At 41.1% G+C, this 17852-nt stretch overlaps 1 protein-coding gene across 1 annotated transcript; it reads right to left on the reverse strand.

Moving 5' to 3' along the window:
* Nucleotides 1-213: 213 nt before the first annotated feature.
* LOC137896131 (polycomb protein SCMH1-like) lies at nt 214-15411 on the reverse strand. The gene is made up of 12 exons (XM_068741663.1): nt 15390-15411; nt 15130-15195; nt 14433-14503; nt 12713-12947; nt 11425-11513; nt 10970-11213; nt 3056-3363; nt 2707-2842; nt 2407-2613; nt 1445-1639; nt 804-1019; nt 214-392 (listed from the first exon to the last, which is right to left on the reverse strand). Exons 1-12 carry the CDS (start codon nt 15409-15411, stop codon nt 214-216), a joined length of 1968 nt encoding a protein of 655 aa, XP_068597764.1.
* Between the last annotated feature and the right edge of the window lie 2441 nt (nt 15412-17852).

Below are 17852 nucleotides of genomic sequence, written 5' to 3' on the forward strand. Positions count from 1 at the left end.
GAGTACACTGTCAGCGAGGGTGGGGGGGGGACTTACAACCACTCCCTCCCAGAACTATTCAATCAAGATGACAATGACTTGATTAAGGTGTTGAATGGTGGAAATTCAAATCTGGTTTGCGTAAATCAGACTGGAGACTATCTGAGGGTTTATTCTACCAGATGACTGCATGACACCGCGAATGAATCCAGTGTCTGCTGACCTTTAAACAGCTCAAAGAAGGCAGCCCATACTCACATGTTTCCTGAAGAGTTCAACATGCGGGCCGAGAGTTTGGGGATCAGCCTCTTGCACAAACCGTATGACATCATCCACCGACCAGGAAGAAGCACTGCTCTCTAAAACCTCCGTATCCGGCTTCACATGGTCCGGGCCTGTCGTTGAGCTCGCTACTGTGAAGCATGCAAGGGAGAGAGAAGCAAAACAAATGAACACTTTATCGCACAGCAGGCTATGTGCCACCTAAATAACTATTCCATTTGTATCAATAACATTTTTACTTAATCAAAAAAGTCTACATTTCTAAATTTCTAGCACAGTAATACAAATGGAGGCTGGTGAGGAATGGCTAGTTGGGACTGCTACGCCACTAAGCAGACCAGTGGATGTCTCTTTGTGTATCAACCGGTTGCCAATTTAAGGCCTCTTGAAAACTAGTTGCTTGAAAGAAATCAGTAGAAAACATGTTTTGTTAGCATATGTTAGCATCATGCTTTTGCTGATGGACGCCGTCAGAGTAACAATTATGATTTTTAGAAGTGTTTCTGACAATAACATTTGCTCTGGTGCACGCTGAATCTCACCCTCCACCCGTCTCTGTGCACCCATCGGACCGAGGTCTGTTGGGTTAGAGGTGACGCGTCGGAGGGCCGGCGGTGTTTGTGTCTGTCCAGGGTAATATGGCCGCTCCTTCTTCGCTGTCCGATAATCTGATGGTGTGTGGAGGGAGCGAGCGCTGCTGGTCATATCCTTTCTGGAATCATCAATGGACACGGAATTCTCTGTGTGAGGCAGTGGCTCTGTTTCACAATAGAAAAAAAGACACATGTGAAAATGGTGTAAACAAAAATGTAAAAACATGCAGTTCTCTCTTCTTGACTTCTTACTAACTAAAGGAAATGGTTCTTCTTTAATGTTATGTTGATGTAAATCTCCATGAATTTAACCTAAACAATAGAAAATAATAATCAAAACAGAAGATTTAATGGGAAAAAGTCTATTTATGCTGATGTGGACAGATCATAGCCTCTAACAGCAGAATAAAAGCAGAATTCCAAGAGAATCATCGATGTTTAAATGTCCCTAAAAAGGTGAAGGTGAATGCTAATAGATTTCTGTTGCGTTGGTCCATTGTTCACAAAGACTGCTTGATGCATCTGCTGCTGTTGACATGAAAATAAACCCTTTATTGCTAATCCTGCCTTAATGCCACTCATTGTCCCACCTGACTTGGTCCTGCTGTAAAAGCGTGTGTTGATGTTGTTGTTGTTGTTTTTGTTGTTGAAGGGGCTGAAGGGCTGGGAGCTGAACAGACAGTCACTCTCCAGATGCAGGCACATGTTCTCCAGGAATCGCAAAACAGATGACGTACTGGAGGCAGAGGGCAGCTTCACGTAGCGGATGCCATGTTCTGACCGTACTGGGGGGGGGGGGGGGGGGGGCAAAACACAGACAGCCTCAAAGTCTTTGTGTGGCATGTACACGCGCACACACACACACACACACTGTAAACATTCACAGAAGAAAAGCAGCAGATGGTTTAGGGCTTGCTCCCTCCCTTTATAAGCACAAACCTATATTTTTCACCCGATCCCACACTGCAAAACACCCTCCCACCCAAGCCAAGCCTGCAAAAATCCTCAAATTAACCCCTCACCCCCCCAACCCCACTCAATGCCTTTCCAATCCAGCCCCCCAAGGGAGGTCTAATCCCAGCATCCCAAACCAGGTTAGACGCACATGTCACTTCTGATTACAGATACAGACTCACATCAGCTGCTGCCTCAGACAGCATCTTTTATTCCTATTCTCTTTCTACCCCCCCCCCCCCCCACACACACACACACACACACACACACAGACACACACGACACATGAGTGAGCGCTAAAAGCAATTTCACCTAGCTGATTACCCATTCACGGTTTATGAAGTCAGAAATAGAAGAATGAGTGCAAGGAAACAACTCTCATGTTTATTTATGCATATATGAGTCCACTTCCTGTTAGTTTCACGGACTATTGAGACTGGAGACAGTCAGTTGAGCTCTGTGCAAAGCAAAATGCCAATTATTTGCTAAGTCTGGCTCATCAAAGTGAGAATCTACTACTTTTAGCTAATACTGACGACTGAAAACAAGCAATGCAAAGATGTAAACTCGAGGAATATTCCATGTCTGCTGTATTTACCTCTGATGACTTCTCCCCCTGTGTGAGACTGGCTCTGTAGGAACGACAGCAACACAGATGGCTGGTATGTGCAGTCCACGCAGGCCTGGACCGCCTGCTGGAGCACTGCATTGACTGGAGCCGGGCCAAAGTGGTCCGAGAGCTGCTGCACCAGCTTTCGGTCAAGGTGTGGCCCATAGTCGCCATGTTTGTTTACATAAACACACACTGGAATAAATAAAAAAGACCAAAAATGCAAACAGTAAAAACCAAGCCACACACAAAGCAAACTGACCGCGACTGCACGATGAACTCGCTTACCTGTACAGACTACATTTGGGCTGTTGCTGTGGTTCCTGTCTGCTGAGCAGTGGCTGGAACTCAGGCTGGTCTCCGGAGGTGGAGCTGAAACTGATGGACCCCCGAGGGCCTGCGCCACGCGAGGCTTCTTCTGAAGCTGAAAACAAAGTCAATTCCATCAACTCTCTGTAACCTGTGAAATGAATCATTTATTAAAGGTGTGTTTAAAGTCTTTACAGCACGAGAGAACATTCAGCAGCTTTTAAAGAAAAACCCTTTCCTCCCAGAAACTGTCCACAATGCATAAAACAGGGCATGGCAGGGTCACTGGATCACGGCATAATGGACGACGCCACTTGTGACATCTCACCTTGCTCTTAGGCTTGGGCCCCCTCTTCTTGTGTGGTCTGGGGGCCAGCTGAGCTTCAGAGCCAGTTCTGGCAGGGCTCTGTGATGCTCCATTTACCGCTGCCGCTGCAGCCTCTGCTGCCGCCTTCAACAGAGCAATCGTCTGAGATTTAGGACGACGACCTCGGACACCCTTGCGCACAGGGAGAGGGGGCAAGGGGTTGGGCAGCCGGTAAGACGTCTGCATGGAGGAGTTGGAAGAGGATCGACGAGTCGTGAGGGAGGCCGATGTGGAAGAAACGGGAGCAAGGAGAGCACCAGGAAGGGTAACTGGAAACGACGGGGCACACGAAAGATGAAAATGTGTCATCGTTCATTTCGGAATCCTTCTGTAAATCATCATAGACGATAATGATATGAGACTAATGTGGATATTAAAAGTGGGAGGCATCATTTAAAGTGGATCAATTCTGTAATTGCAGCATAAAGCATCATCTTGAAAGCACACAGTCACAAAAAAACCCCACCATAATTAGATTTGCCCTCCGCCCACACACAGACATTAGAAATAAAGATGTGCAGAGAAGGCTTTGTTGAACATCCGAGAGTATAAATGCTGCGGTTCAACAATCTCATACCCTACGAAGGAGCAAAATGCATCACTGAATGGCCCCGCAGAGGAGATTTGTTTTCATTTTCCACAGTCCTCTGAGATTGACAGGTCCTTTGTATTTAGCCCCTCCCACTGCAGAAGTCTGAGTCAAAACCGCCCCCACGAGACTCGCCAGGTAGATGATTCATCCAACCTTCTGCTTCAGGCAAAGCAGCAAAAACTGCAATTATGTGATATCATTTCAATTATTATCCACATATATCATTACATATTATTGAGGCTCCCATCGGCCGGGAGTCTGATAATAATAAATTAGCTAATAATCATATTATCAGCGATAACAGGAAGTAAACCCCTACATTTAAAAGTTTCAGAAATAAAGCGCTTTACTACCCGGTATATAATGAATATAGGATTTAAAATGCTGCATACCAAACCATAAATATGTACCGTACTAGTTGCATTATGCAGAACTATAATAACAATTAAAATATGTACATTTTACTTTACTTTCGTAGAACTCAACATTTACAATTTATTTACATGAATTATTGATGCCAGTGATTCAATTATCATCTTAGCAAAGTCATGAATTTTAAATAGGTGCAAATTAAAGTTTTATTTAGGCGTTAGTCAGCGAGCCGCAGACCTTCACTCACATACAAGCTCTCCTCAGTTCCTCCGGCTGTCCACGCCAGACACCTCTCAAATGTCATTTTTAAGAAATATTGCAAACTGAGGACCAGAATATTTATTTACAATAGATATCTGTGTTTAATCAAGTCAACTGGACTGAAAGTTTGCAAACATTTCTACTCATCGTCATGCAAATGAGATTTGAGCTTTGTGGAGAGAAACCCAACACTTGCAACTTTCCAACAGTGCATTGGACAAGTCTAGTCCAGTTGGCTCTATTCAGCACAAGAGATCCACTAGAGTGGCCTGGAAGACTGAGAATCTCCACAGACATGTGGCAATAGCATGACAAACAGCAAAAAAAAAGAACGAGTGCACTCTGTCTGTCTTCATTAGCTGCATGAAAGAAAGACAGAAAGCAAAGGTAGGAAACGGAAACATAATCTCCTCTTTCCACACAACCGCACTGCTTGGTTAAAGGGGCCTGAGAGTGGATGTGGAGGCTCTCGGGGGGGGGGGGCTGAGGCCTTCATTAGAGCCTCCAGGGCCGAGGCAAGACTGGAGAAGGTTTGCAGTATTCTCCGAGGGGACGGCCAGCACACTCTGAAAGCTGCTTAATTGGAAAATAAGTGAAAGTGGGTGTAGCTGGAAGACGTTGGTTATTTAGTGGGCGAGGGGCTCGGCCCCTCAGCAGGACTGGAGTGGTCACACTGTGTTCTCGGGGGGGGGCACACTTACTCACGCCGAGCTCAACGCCAAAATCAACGCCAAATCTGAGTTGGGGGGGGGGGGGGGGGGGGGGGGCTCCTCTGATCTCTGCCTGAAAATCTAATCCAATGACTTCACAGCACATCAAAGCAACATGCAGCATTGCCACACTGGAGATTAATGTCATATTCAGCCACACGTTTACTGAGTGTGTGCAAAAGGATGAAACCCAAGAAGGTGGTTCTTTATGACTGCACCATTTTAATTTTATAAAATGGACAGTTTATGTTCCTTCTTTGCGAACTATGACCTGCCATAATTTGTATCTGTGAAAACATTCTGCATTCTAAATCAAAATAAAGCCACTAAGTTTGACCAATCTTGATATAAAGGTGCTACTAATAATAAATGAAGGCAGGCTACAGAGCTATTTTAATTCTTCTTCCTGTTACTGGCAGCCATCGGGTAATGGTTACCCGGACTAGTAGTAAGGATATTTAGATTTCTGCAACAGCAGCAGCACAATAGCAGGATGTGGTGCGAAGCGTGACTGACTCGAATGCATAGAATCCACTGGGTTTATGCTGTATATAAAGGTAATGTTGTACAGCTTTTAGAGTAAATATCAACAACAAAAAAGGTCATTATTCGTACTTACGAAACAAAAAACAAAATCAGAACGATGAATACACAAACAGACAAAAGAGCTGATCCGGACTTTAGCATTCCGACTCGACCCGCTGACCTGAGTGAGCCACAGCCTGGAGAAATGTGTGCATGCATGAGGGTATGAGAACACGAGAGCAGGCGCTGAGTAGTAAGTCTGCTGTCTGGGGGGCTGGGGGAGGGGCCCCTCAGAGTTCACTCTCATCTAATTACAGCCTAACTAACCCCCCACCCGCATGTGGCGAGCGCCCTCGCAGCAAAGACACAACAGGCTGTTTCTTTGGGGCTGAATCTGCAGCAAGATGAAACTGAGCGAGCTTCAGGTGTGTTAGTTCCTGCACACAGAGGAAGTCACTTCAATAACTTCAGGGCACGGAACATAAAAGAAACCACGAGCCTTTAGATTGAACATCCTGTTCGTCCGACGCGATTGCAGAACGTTGCATGTGGAAAAAGACGGTTGTGTAAAATCACTGTTCTGAAACTATTTGCTCTTCACTAATTCCTGCCTGAGTCTAAACTAAGTCCTGATGCTGACACACACACACACACACACACACACACACACCATGATGAGAAACACACGGGTCTACAAGCTGACAATCCTTTTAAATCAGCAGGCTTAATGACCAGAAACGGTCTCTTACAATGACTCTGAAGACGTCATTCCAAAAGTCGTCGCGCCAAACAAAGAGGAGAGTTTATAATCAGAGACGTCAGAGGAGGAAGCGGCTGCACACACACACACACACGGGAGACGATACGCAACTTTCACGTGAGCGGCAGATTTAGCTTTCACTTCCCTTTTCATGTTTAACAAAAGAACAGCAGAATGAAGGCAATACATAAACTCACTGGGGAAAGAATGATTAAACTTTAACAAGCTTTCTTTTCCAAGCTGCAGCTGCTGAACAATGTTTAAATGTTTGAGTAGTCAGATGTAGATTTGACTGACCTCAAAAACACGGGACAGGAAGTTTTTGTCTCCATGCATGGAAAACACAGGTAGTAATAACTTAGTAAACGTATTAACCTCACCAGGAGGCACCCCCCCACCAACAAAAAGCAGAAGTTGACTCTAACAGTTTCTGGTTTGTAGTAGTGAACGAGGAGGAGGAGGCAATACTACAGTACTCACCAGTGGCGCTCGTCTTTCAAACTCTCTTAGCTGGTGTTGGTTTGTTTACTCCTTTTTCATTGTTTTCCTCTTTGGTACTTCCTCCCGAATATATTTGCTCATGTGCGCTTAGATTTTCTGTCTCGCTATCAGCTGCTTTCTCAGTTGCGTGTTTTCTCGCCACAACAAAGCCCACAGTCTGCTGCTGCTTCTGGTGAATCCACTGCCAGGCTTCCCTCACAATGAATGAACAGGACGAGGAGGGGGGTGTATTTGCATAGGGGCTGGGGTGGGGTGGGGGAAGAGTGAGGGAAAGAAGAGTGGGTGAGCGGGGAACAGAGGGGGGGGGGGGGGGGAGGGGGGGAGTTGAGCCTTTTATTCATGTCATCTGTATCCCCTATCGACAGTCTACATCAGTCACCTGCTTCTCAGCGTGCCTCTGGGGGAGGGGGGGGTGACGCTGGAAGAGGTTAATGGTGGGTCTCCAAAAATGGGGGGGGGGGGGGAATAAAAGGTCAAACTGGATCAGAGGAATCCTGATTGAAACGGGTGAAAAGGGGCAAATGCCTGGAGTTTGGTGCGCATAGAAGCTTTCGCTCAGCATCGGAGAGCTCACCCCCCCACCTCGCATCGGAGCGACCACCTTTAGGATGAGCTCATCAGTCCATGAGAGGGGGACGATGTCAAAGTGAAGGTGGAATTAAAGTCAAATTTAAAAAAAAGAATACACAAATATAATTTCTCTATTTTGTGAAATACTATGTTGTAAGAACAGTGTAAATCTGGAACCTTGTTAGGTCTCGGTTAACGTCTGCCAAAATATAGAATATAAGAGTGGCAAATAGCAACATTATTTTGTTCAAATAAGTATTAAACAAACAAAACAAAAAAAAGATAGGATGCATGTGTATCTAAAATACAGATGTGCTGAGTTCTTCATGTATTATTCAGGACCATTCTCTATCCTGACCCACTTTAATACCAAAGACAAAGACAAATGTAAAAAAAAAAAAAGATCCTGCATGCTGATCAAATATTACTACATGAAAAGAAAGAAATCCTGGAATCGTGTGCGGCTTGTTACTCAACTGTGTAGAAGGGTCACAACAGGATAGCATTGATGGAGGCTAAACAGCGATTTCAGATAGCTCTAATTAGAGACTCGTGACCCGTCGCTCACGTACAGCTGGTAATCAGCGCATTAACACCTCAACCGAGCGCTCCTTATTCACTCACTGCGTTAGAAACAGAGCTTTGTGGTGACGGACGTTATTCTCTTTCTGTTCATTCACCCTCACAAAGGCTGAATCTGTGCATCAGACCGCCAGCTGGTTTCACAGATACAGTGGCCTGTCTAGCTTTAATGTTTCAGGGTCATTATCAGGCAGAAATAACCATCGGCTGCATTTAGCATTCAATTTCTAAATATTAAATGAGCAATCGTTTTCCATGAATGCGTGCGAAACAACCTCAAACTGCTCACCGCTGTTCCCTCCAGCAGAGAAATGTTTCCACATTACAGAATTTCCAAAAAATACTTTCACAACAAAGTTCTGACAAAGTTAAAACCTCTTTCTTTCCTAAGTCATCTCATAAGATGCATTTAAAGGCTAGTAAATGTATTTCGACAGAAATTGTAATTTGCTTCGATTAATAAATGTAAAATTAGAAATAAAAATGTCAGAAATAATATTGTATTATCACAACTCATTAGCTTTTTTTAATGTTTTCATTATGGATTAAACCGATCCATTAATTTGACATCACAATCACCTCAAATAATTCTAATTATTATGGGAACCTACTCGAGAAAAACAAAAGAGAGTATCAATCATTCATATTAATGATGCTTAATGTAAAAAATGACTGAAAGGATTATTAAAAGAACTGTCAGATAAATGAAAAGCTCTTTTTGTGTGAATTTACAGGCAGTTTCATTTATGACTAAATATTTTACAATAAATTAATGTGAAAACATAAATCATTGCTTAATTCAAGTTGTTGCAGAAAAAGCAGAAAGTGGTGTGAAAGGAAAATAATAATATAAAATACAGAATAATAAAAATAAATAGTGCTTCATAATTGCTTACAGACTGATCAGTCCAACACGATGATCTCAGCGGCTCGCTTCAACCGGGTTTTAGTGTTGCTTGTTTGCATGAAACCGCCCCGAAGCCGGCGTTAACGTCTTCCTCATGCGTGTGCACGTTAACATTGAGGACTAACAGCATGCACTGACAAACACGTAACTGCTGCCATCCATCAACAAGCGTGAAGGAAAACCGGGCAAAACAGGCGCTACACATCAATCAAGGAGGTTTAGTGTCCGGGTTGCTTAAAGCCACATGTTTCCTGACCAGTGGGAAGCAACGACGTAGTAAAGAGGAGGAGACGACTGCAATGTGAAAGCACACATATCTATTAAAACTATACAACCTCAATGCATGGACGCCGAAACCATTCGTCAAAGTGACCTTGAATAATGACTGAATTTTAAACATGAATGCAAATCGCATGAAGATGTACCGTATGTACTCCTGTTACAGCTGAAAGAAATGATCATATAATTAAAATGCACCTTTGTGCCAATAAATATGGAGATATTTTTTTTTTTGCCAAAGTGGCACAAATTCCATTATTATTGAAAACAAATTTAAAGTTAATAAAGTTCCCGGATCTGAAAAAAAAAAACTGAATGGGTTCCATTCCGGGCCCTGGACCAATCCACCCATCAAGTTGGAGGGAAATCCATTGCGTAGTTCTAAAAAAAAAAAACTAATGAGAGGATACAGGTGAAAACTCGACCTCCTCTCTGGCAGAGGTAACCAACACATTAATAAACTAATATGAATAAGTCTGCAACAAGGGCAAAGGGATGTTAAAAAGTGTCTGTGTCCCTTTGTGAGGCGGGATGATGCAGCACATCACCCTCACCTTCTGTCCGCGCCACCGGAACAATTCTCCTAAAGCATTTTCACATTAAGTTGCTGTTGGAAACTGTTAGATCATGTAAAACTACATATATACATAAAAATTCATACAAAAGAATGTAGCAGCTGTTTTGATAGCATTATTAAGGCTGCTGCCTTTTCGTCTTTGTCTTTAATTAAAGATGAACAGGCTCGTCTTTAAAGACCACAAATAGTTTTAAGTCAACGATCATAAAGCAGGTTTTTGTTTTTTAATAAGCATTTTAGGCGTTGAAATAATTATTTTGAAAATGGAAAAGAAAGCATGGCAGTTTTTGTTTGAAGCTAAATGTGCCTTTGAATTGTTCTCATTTTCACTTGTAATGAGCTGTGGGCTTATCAACTCATTATTTATATCTTATTTATTAATAAAAACATCTGAAGCAAGAACATCTTAAACAGAAGTGATTGTTTTAGCATTCTATCTTCTGTTTTGTGCTGAAATAATTCCTGCATAAATACAAGAAGCCACATAATGGTATCTTTACGTATATTTGCTATTATGTTAACCTCATTATATTATTATATAACAGACATAATTTGTCTGTTATTGTCAGAGTTGATCCTCTATGAACGAACATGCTACTTTAAAATATCGGTAATTATAAATAAAAAATAGAATGTAATATAATTACACTACAAACAATTCTACATGAGTACTTTACCCAAGATTGTTCACAGTTTGAAACAGAGTGAAATAAAATAAACACATGAATATCTGCTTGTGATGCATCATTTCAAGCTAAAGTTATCTCTACAACTACTGTACAGCATGTCTCCATCTGTTCCAGAGCTGGTGCAACAGCCCGCAGCGATAAAGCAGACACGTGACACTCTGTACTCTGCTGCCCTCTAGTGGCGGAGACAAAGACAGCACTTATAATAAGTGACCAGAAAACTGTAAACTTCCTACTGCCTTGATGCCGTACTCAATCTGGATTAACGACCATATTCTGCATCTATGATGAACCCAAATTCCACGATGCACTTTTCTCATCATTGTGGTATATTAAATGTAATCATTTTAACTCATAATGCCTTTTGTAAAGCACGGATGCAGTAAAATATGGGTAATTGAATCTAAATGAAGAGCGTTATCTTAAAGAAGGAAATACATATATATGCACCACTGTGATCCAAAACTATATTTTATCATGTCAGTGCAAGTTTGACTCATTCCTGTTCATTAAATCAGTGCACAAGGAGAACAATCACAGCAGCACTTACAGAAGTTTCCTGGAGGTTGTAGGCTGTGTTTGGTCAGAACACACCAGCCGACAGGGAAGATGTCTCTGGAATCAAAGGGGCACCAATAGTCAAAGGCACCTCTCCAGCCATCAAACATGACAAAGATCTCCTGACCTCTGACTTCTCCCACTGTGGCCGGGCAAATCAGGTAGGGGTTCTTCCTGTCTACCGCCTCCAGCTTCATACCGGGCTGGAAGTAGTTTTTAACAGGGATGGCTGGTTCCTAAACATAAATACAAACAAATGTTTATGCATAATCAAATACATTTGTCCTGCCCACTCACTGCATCTCAGTTTCAAGGTAATCAAAGAGTTATGCAACGGTTCAACATACATAGCAGGTCAAATGTGAGCCAGGTAATTTCTCATTGTGATGAAACTCAAAGTTCTGTGAAGAGGTTTAGTTTCGTTCATGTATTTTTTCATGTCTTTACCTTTTTAAAAGCACAGGCCGGGGCCATCTCCGCCCCACTCAGCGTCCGCAGGAGAAACATGGGCCACGAGGAGGCATTCATCCTGAAACCTGAACCCAAGTTCAAAACACAACAAAGCAATATTCACTGAGGCAGAGGACTGGGCAACAAGATGCCAACTTTATTTATGTGGCAGTACCTAAAGACATTCACATAGTAAAACCAAACCTACACAGAAAAATAAAATAAAGTTGAAAATGTATAGAAACCTTTAAATATTTGAATAAGTAATTCAGTAAGGTAAAGATGAGAAGAAGAAAGAAACATAAAAAAAAATGGCACAACATTTCTCCAAATTAAAAATCATATCAAAACAATCCTTAATTTGGTTTTAACAATATCCAGCAGCAGCAAGTTCTATTGTCTCACTGGCATCATTACAAAACACGAGGATCATTCAAAAGAAAGGAGGAGTGGGACATCCTGCCAGTGACCTTTGACCCCTCAGGCAACACATTACAACACGGGGCTCAGAACTGGGCTCCCATTTGTGGGTGCAAAAGAAATAAAGCTATGCAAAACTCTCTTCCTTTTCTTTCTTATCTTCCTGAGTGTTATTAAAATAAAAGGTGATACTGCATTAAATTGCATTTAAGCTCCGAAACATTATATTCCGTTTATGTTAAAAAAGTAACATTTTCTCCGAGGTTTGTTGCCTCCACCAAGGAGGTTATGTTCAATGAAAACACATCTGAAGATGGGTCTTGGTCTAACTGATCCGGATACCTGTCTGGATACCAAGAAATCCAGATTTTCCCATTTACTTATAATGGAGGGTTTAAAAAAAATCCTATCTTGTAAAATATGCATTAAATTCACTCAACCAAAATTCACAGTCATAAAGGGGTTCGATATGCACCATCATGCAAAATGTCTTCTGGATCTGATCCAGAATGAGGTCAGGAATCCATAACTCCTTTTATGGATTCCAAAATCAGTTAAAAAGACACATCAACTCTGATTCACTTTTACTTTTCATGGTTGGTGTATAAAGTTACCAAGAACAATTTCTAACCCTTTGATGATGATCCAGATCACCATGTGGACGGTGTAAACCCAATTACGAGGGGAATCAGCTGCTTGGCGGAAATTTGCGCTTTCCGAGTGCTATCCTAATTGGAATTGGATTTTTAATTTAACATGATGTTTAATGTAGAATTCATGAACACTTTTTCATGGCAATACTCTTCAGTGTGTTTATATACTACTCAATCAGCTTTCTTTCACAACGCCCAGTTTAGAGACTCACCCAGTGGCGGTTGCAGCATGTCCCCGTTCCTCTCACAGGTTCCTATTGGTTGGATGTCTGACGAGTCGACTAGTCTCCAGAAGTCGTTGGTGTTGTCGCTCCCATCCAGACGCAGACGTAGACGAGTACCCATCATGCCCATGACGGTTGCAATGCACACAGAGTTAGAGTTGCGAGGGTCTCGCGCCTCAAGTTTCATGCCTGCTTTAAAGTCATTGGAGGGTAGGATTCTGGACTGGAGAAGGACACAGGGACCATCAGTCACTGTAATACACTGTGAAGACACCTCTGAGTGGACAGTCCAGTGAATGCTATGGTAATATAGCAGCATAGCGGGTTTTTACAGAATAAATATTTTGGGGGAAAATGGCCTGCTTTTGTTTCCCCTTGTTTTTTTGCTGAAAGGTAACTTTAAAAAAGAAAACATCCCAACATGAATTTTCAATTATCTACAGTCTTCCTAAGACTTACACTGAAAATTCTCAAAAATTCCAAAGAAAATAAATTATACATTCAGAACAGTTTCTGGAATAAAACAAATATTCTGAGGGAAAAATAATAATTAAACCACTGAATTCAATAATTTAAACAGATGGCAAGAATAAAACTAGCGATGTGCATGTGAGAGTCTTAACCAGTGGACCAGACTTGTGTGATATTTCCATTGCATTTAAATTTGACTACATTTTCAGAAAGCATGGTGGCGCAGTGGTAAGCGCTGTTGCCTCACAGCAAGGTCACAAGTTAAAATCCGACTTGGGGCCTCTTTGCGAGGAGTTTGCATGTTCTCCCCGTGTCTGCGTAGGTTCTCTCCAGGTTCTCCAGCTTCCACCAAAAACATGCAAATTAGTCGAATTGGTTGCACTAAATTGTCCGTAGGTGTGAGTGTCTGAGCTGGCGGCTTGTCCAGGGTGTACCCCGCAGCTTGCCTGTTGACTGCTGAGATAGGCTTCAGCACGAACCGCAATAGAAAGTCACCGCTCCACCGGGTCAGATCTTTGCAAATGTGCTCGAAACCATGAACCATAAATCTATCATTCCAAGAGAACGAGAGGCCCAGAGGGAGATCAAGGGAAATAAGATACAGCAAGAAGAGGCTTCAGACACACTCCAGCCTCGGGCCTTCAGGTGGGTTTGGATTCCAGTTCTGCTGTCGTGCAGAATGTTTCCTTGCTTCATGTACTTTGAATTTGTGGGTTTTTTTATTACTGGCTCATGCATCACTCCTTTCAAAGCCCCATTTCCTTTGTGATTAAAAAAAAAATGGCATGATTATACCAGGCGCATCCTGCCTGCATTTATTGTTGTCTCTGTTCACTGTTTGAGGTATTCTATAACAAATGTGGGTTTTATTTGAATGACCCACGGGACTCACTTGAGCAGATGGGAAGCTTCTACCATCAGTGTGTACCCAGGGGCATTACACACTGCTAGTATTTGGAATGGGCTTAGCCCTCCCATTGTTGAGTTGATTTTTCTCCAGTAGAAGTGAGACAGACTGAAATATCATTCTATAATAAAGTGAAACACTCAGTCGATCTCCGAGTGGGGAAACCAGTTTGATTGTAGAATATCTAAAAACGACACCAGACTGTACTTACTATTGACAAAACACCAGAAAGTAAATGCCGGACTGTTTCCGCAGTATATAAAAAAAACACGAGGAAAAATCTCAACGATATCAGGGGTTGAGAATCACATGGAAATATCTAGCAGCTACCTGTCTGAAGCAAGTCGGCGACGCCGCAGTGGAAGACGTTTCTCTGAGGTATTCCTCCCAGCTGAATGGTTCTAAACAAAAAACAACAACAACAACAACAAAAGTACTGATTAACGATGGATTCCTGGAGAATAAAACACAGTAACTCAACAAAATAAAAGTACTGAAATTAATAAACTAAAAAAATGCAACTACTAAAACTAAACTCTCGACAGATGTGTTCTTTCATTCAGTCCAATACTACATCTGCTTAGTTCAGTTGTTGGTCTCTACCAAGATATATGAGGAAGATCCAACCAGCATTTTAACTTTTTATAATACCGGTACTGCACTTGGGACATTTAAGTCGGTCGTCGTAAATATAGCAACCCTAAATACACTTTTTGGATGTGCAATGAATTCCAGCCAGAGGTGCTGTTTGTTTGTGCCACATATATCTGCACAGTTCAGGAAGTTCAGAAGCTGTATGCCAACAAGTATTCATAGACGACAGAGATACACGCTACGAAGAGGCTTCAACATGTTAGTCATGAATGCTGCCGTTAACCTGGCCCATTGGTTACTGATAGAAAAGACCCAATGGGTTGCTGATCACTGTGTAAACATGAACATGACTGAAAAGAGCGTTCAGCTTTCAGGCCTGTAAATGAAAGGATGAACAACGAAGAGAAGCAAACTGCTGATCAGAGTTGCCAACCATTCGATTTGTCAAGGGCAGAGCCTGCTGTGATGCTGCTTCGTCTCTCCTTCTCCTCTTTTTGATCTGAAATCAAAAGATGATTGAACGACTCGTCAGGATGTGGGAGCTGATAAACAGACAGCAATTACTGTGAGCGAAGGCACAAAAACTGTGTTCGTAGGGAAAAGCAAATATATCCCAAACACAGCGCATTGTGATTATATAACAGAGGAGAGAAAGTGAGGAGTATTTGGATGTGTATCAGCAGTGAGGCCTACCTCTGTGTGGCGTCCGGCCCATGATGAGCGCAGTTAAATGTGCTGCTGCAGAGTCGGTGACGTGAGACAGGCTTTTACCTACGCAGACCTGCAGAGGACAGCGACAGACATGATGGCGTTCCACTCAAAATTCACTTAATGTTGGAAAACCAATACCAAGAAGTATTACACAAGGGCTTAAATACATCCCTTATGTATTATACTATGACCTATTTGGCCCGTCAGATGGTCTGGAACATATCTGAATACTCTTCCCAGATTCAAAACTAAACACAGAACAGCGTTCCTTTTTCGTGCACCAATAACCGAGACCAAACTCCCAGAAGGCTTTAGTTCTGATCCAACTATCTTAAATCAGGCTGAAGACTTTTAAGCTATAATTTATAACCTCAATCTACTTTGTAAAAGAATTCAAGACACAACACAGCCTGACTGTATTTGTAGACCGTAAGAAAAAAACTTAGATAATCTGCTACGAAAGTCTATTTTCCATTTCAATTCTCAACGTATAAACTTGCTTAAGTTATCCTCACAACTCGGATATAATTAGATACCAGCCTTCAGTTTATTGAATGTTTGCACAAAGTGCTGCATAAAATATGCATCTTAAATAAAGCGGAATGATCCAGTTAATTGGACATGAAAGACAATCCGAGAGCATAAGAAAAAAAGTTATTTTGTAAAATGAGTTATTTATGTGAAAGGTTATTTTACATGTATTTGACCTCCTACATCCAAAAGGTTTTAACAGCTTAGCTATACTTCTATCATTTAGGCCTAATATATTAATAAAGCAAAATGTTACCACAATTTATGCAGATATTCTGGTCCTAAAATCCGGTTTTACAACCACTCTGACCATATTCCAATCCAAGCAAAGTCCAACAACAGTGATGGTTCAAAACGAGGCAGGAAGATAATCCAAAACACCAGAAAGATCCTCCCAAAAGTGATCCATTCCAAATAAAATATCGGAATTCAAAGGACAAAATCTCCTTTACTTGTGATTAAAACTTTCAGCATCTGCATTGTGTTGTTGCTCTCCCTCCTTTTGAAGACCCCTCCGTCTCTGCAGCAAAGCCCATTTTATCAGGAGAGGCCATAAAGATTCCAACCTGCCATAAAAAGCCATTAAGACGTGTGGATGTGGGCCGTCTGCAAGTGGACATGAAAAGGAGTCCGGCTCTGCTCCTCACCCAACTCCAGACTGATTGCGTTTGTACTGGTCTGTCTGCCTCTCTTGCAGAGGGTCAGACAAAAAAAAATAGGCTGACACACCAGGAAGCACTCAAATTTTACAGCCTCCATTTCCACTTATCTGGAACTAGTTAAATGTTCACCGGCCTGAAGAGTGAGACGATCTGAAACATGACCTAAGACCTGGTTTAAGGACGTGGTGTAACTTTTCTTTGACATGATAGGATGTCAAAGTCTTGGGGATTTCTTTTATTTTTTCATGATCACGATGGTATTTTCTTCAGTGAAAAACTAGTAGATAAAACTTTGTTCAATTATATTTTGTTAAAATATTGTAGACTTTGAACAACACTCATTTGGTTTGGTTCTTCTATAGTTGATTCTCACACAAAATTAATAGTTTGTTGATTTAATTCGAAATGTTTTTTTTACTTCACTAGAAGTTATATGAAAGACATGATGTCAAAGGTCCTTTCTGATAATAAAACATTAATATCCACTGATGCTGTAAATCAATGGTTAGAATTTCTTATTCCATTATTTTCTTTACCAACAAAATAATTAATTTACTTTCAGAATTAACTAGTTAATTAATAAAGTATATTAAACAGAAACAAGTAATTGATTGAAAGTGCTCGTTTTCTGACTAATTGGCCCAAGCAGATAAAATATTAAATAAATATTTAATGAACTAAAAGAGTGGCAAATTAGAAAATCCAGACATCTCAGGACCCAGACTAATATATTTTGCTTTTTGTTAATAAAATAAAGATACATGATTATAATAACTGCTTCTTGTTTCAGTTTCTGATTATCAATAATTAATGAGCAAACTAATTGTAACAGCATTGATTTCATACTGGGATTTTTTTTTCATCTGTTATGAAATGTTGTTATTTATAAAAGGAAAGAACATTTTAAAAGTACAAAGTAATAAAAAATGTAAAATATTAACAAAACCTTGCATAAAATGCACAAACTGCTATTTATTAATTAAAAGCTCGGCTATTTAAATTCATAGAAGCCAAAGAAAAGCAATAGCAATCAAATATCTTAATTAACTATCTGATTGACTCCTCAGAATATCAACAGAAAATTGATAGCAATTTCTCTAATTTATTAAATTGTTAACATCACACGTTTTCTGGCTCCGTCTCCTCCGTGACTGTTTTTATGCAACTTTAATGTACAGTATGTAGTTTGTGGTTTAATAAGAATAATAAGAAATCAGAACTAATCATTAATTGGAACCATAAATGATTCATC

Source organism: Brachionichthys hirsutus, chromosome 1 (genome assembly GCF_040956055.1).
Source record: "Brachionichthys hirsutus isolate HB-005 chromosome 1, CSIRO-AGI_Bhir_v1, whole genome shotgun sequence".
NCBI classification, from domain to species: domain Eukaryota; kingdom Metazoa; phylum Chordata; class Actinopteri; order Lophiiformes; family Brachionichthyidae; genus Brachionichthys; species Brachionichthys hirsutus.

What these genes read in the sequence shown, in the direction of transcription:
- LOC137896131 (XM_068741663.1), bottom strand. Translation starts at nt 15,411, where the DNA reads ATGGGCCGGACGCCACACAGAG. An exon ending in CGGCCTGTGCTTTTAAAAAG is followed by an intron (nt 11,214 to 11,424) that starts GTAAAGACATGA and finishes ATTTATGTTTAG; the next exon opens with GAACCAGCCATCCCTGTTAA. An exon ending in TTACAGCAGGACCAAGTCAG is followed by an intron (nt 1,020 to 1,444) that starts GTGGGACAATGA and finishes ATTGTGAAACAG; the next exon opens with AGCCACTGCCTCACACAGAG.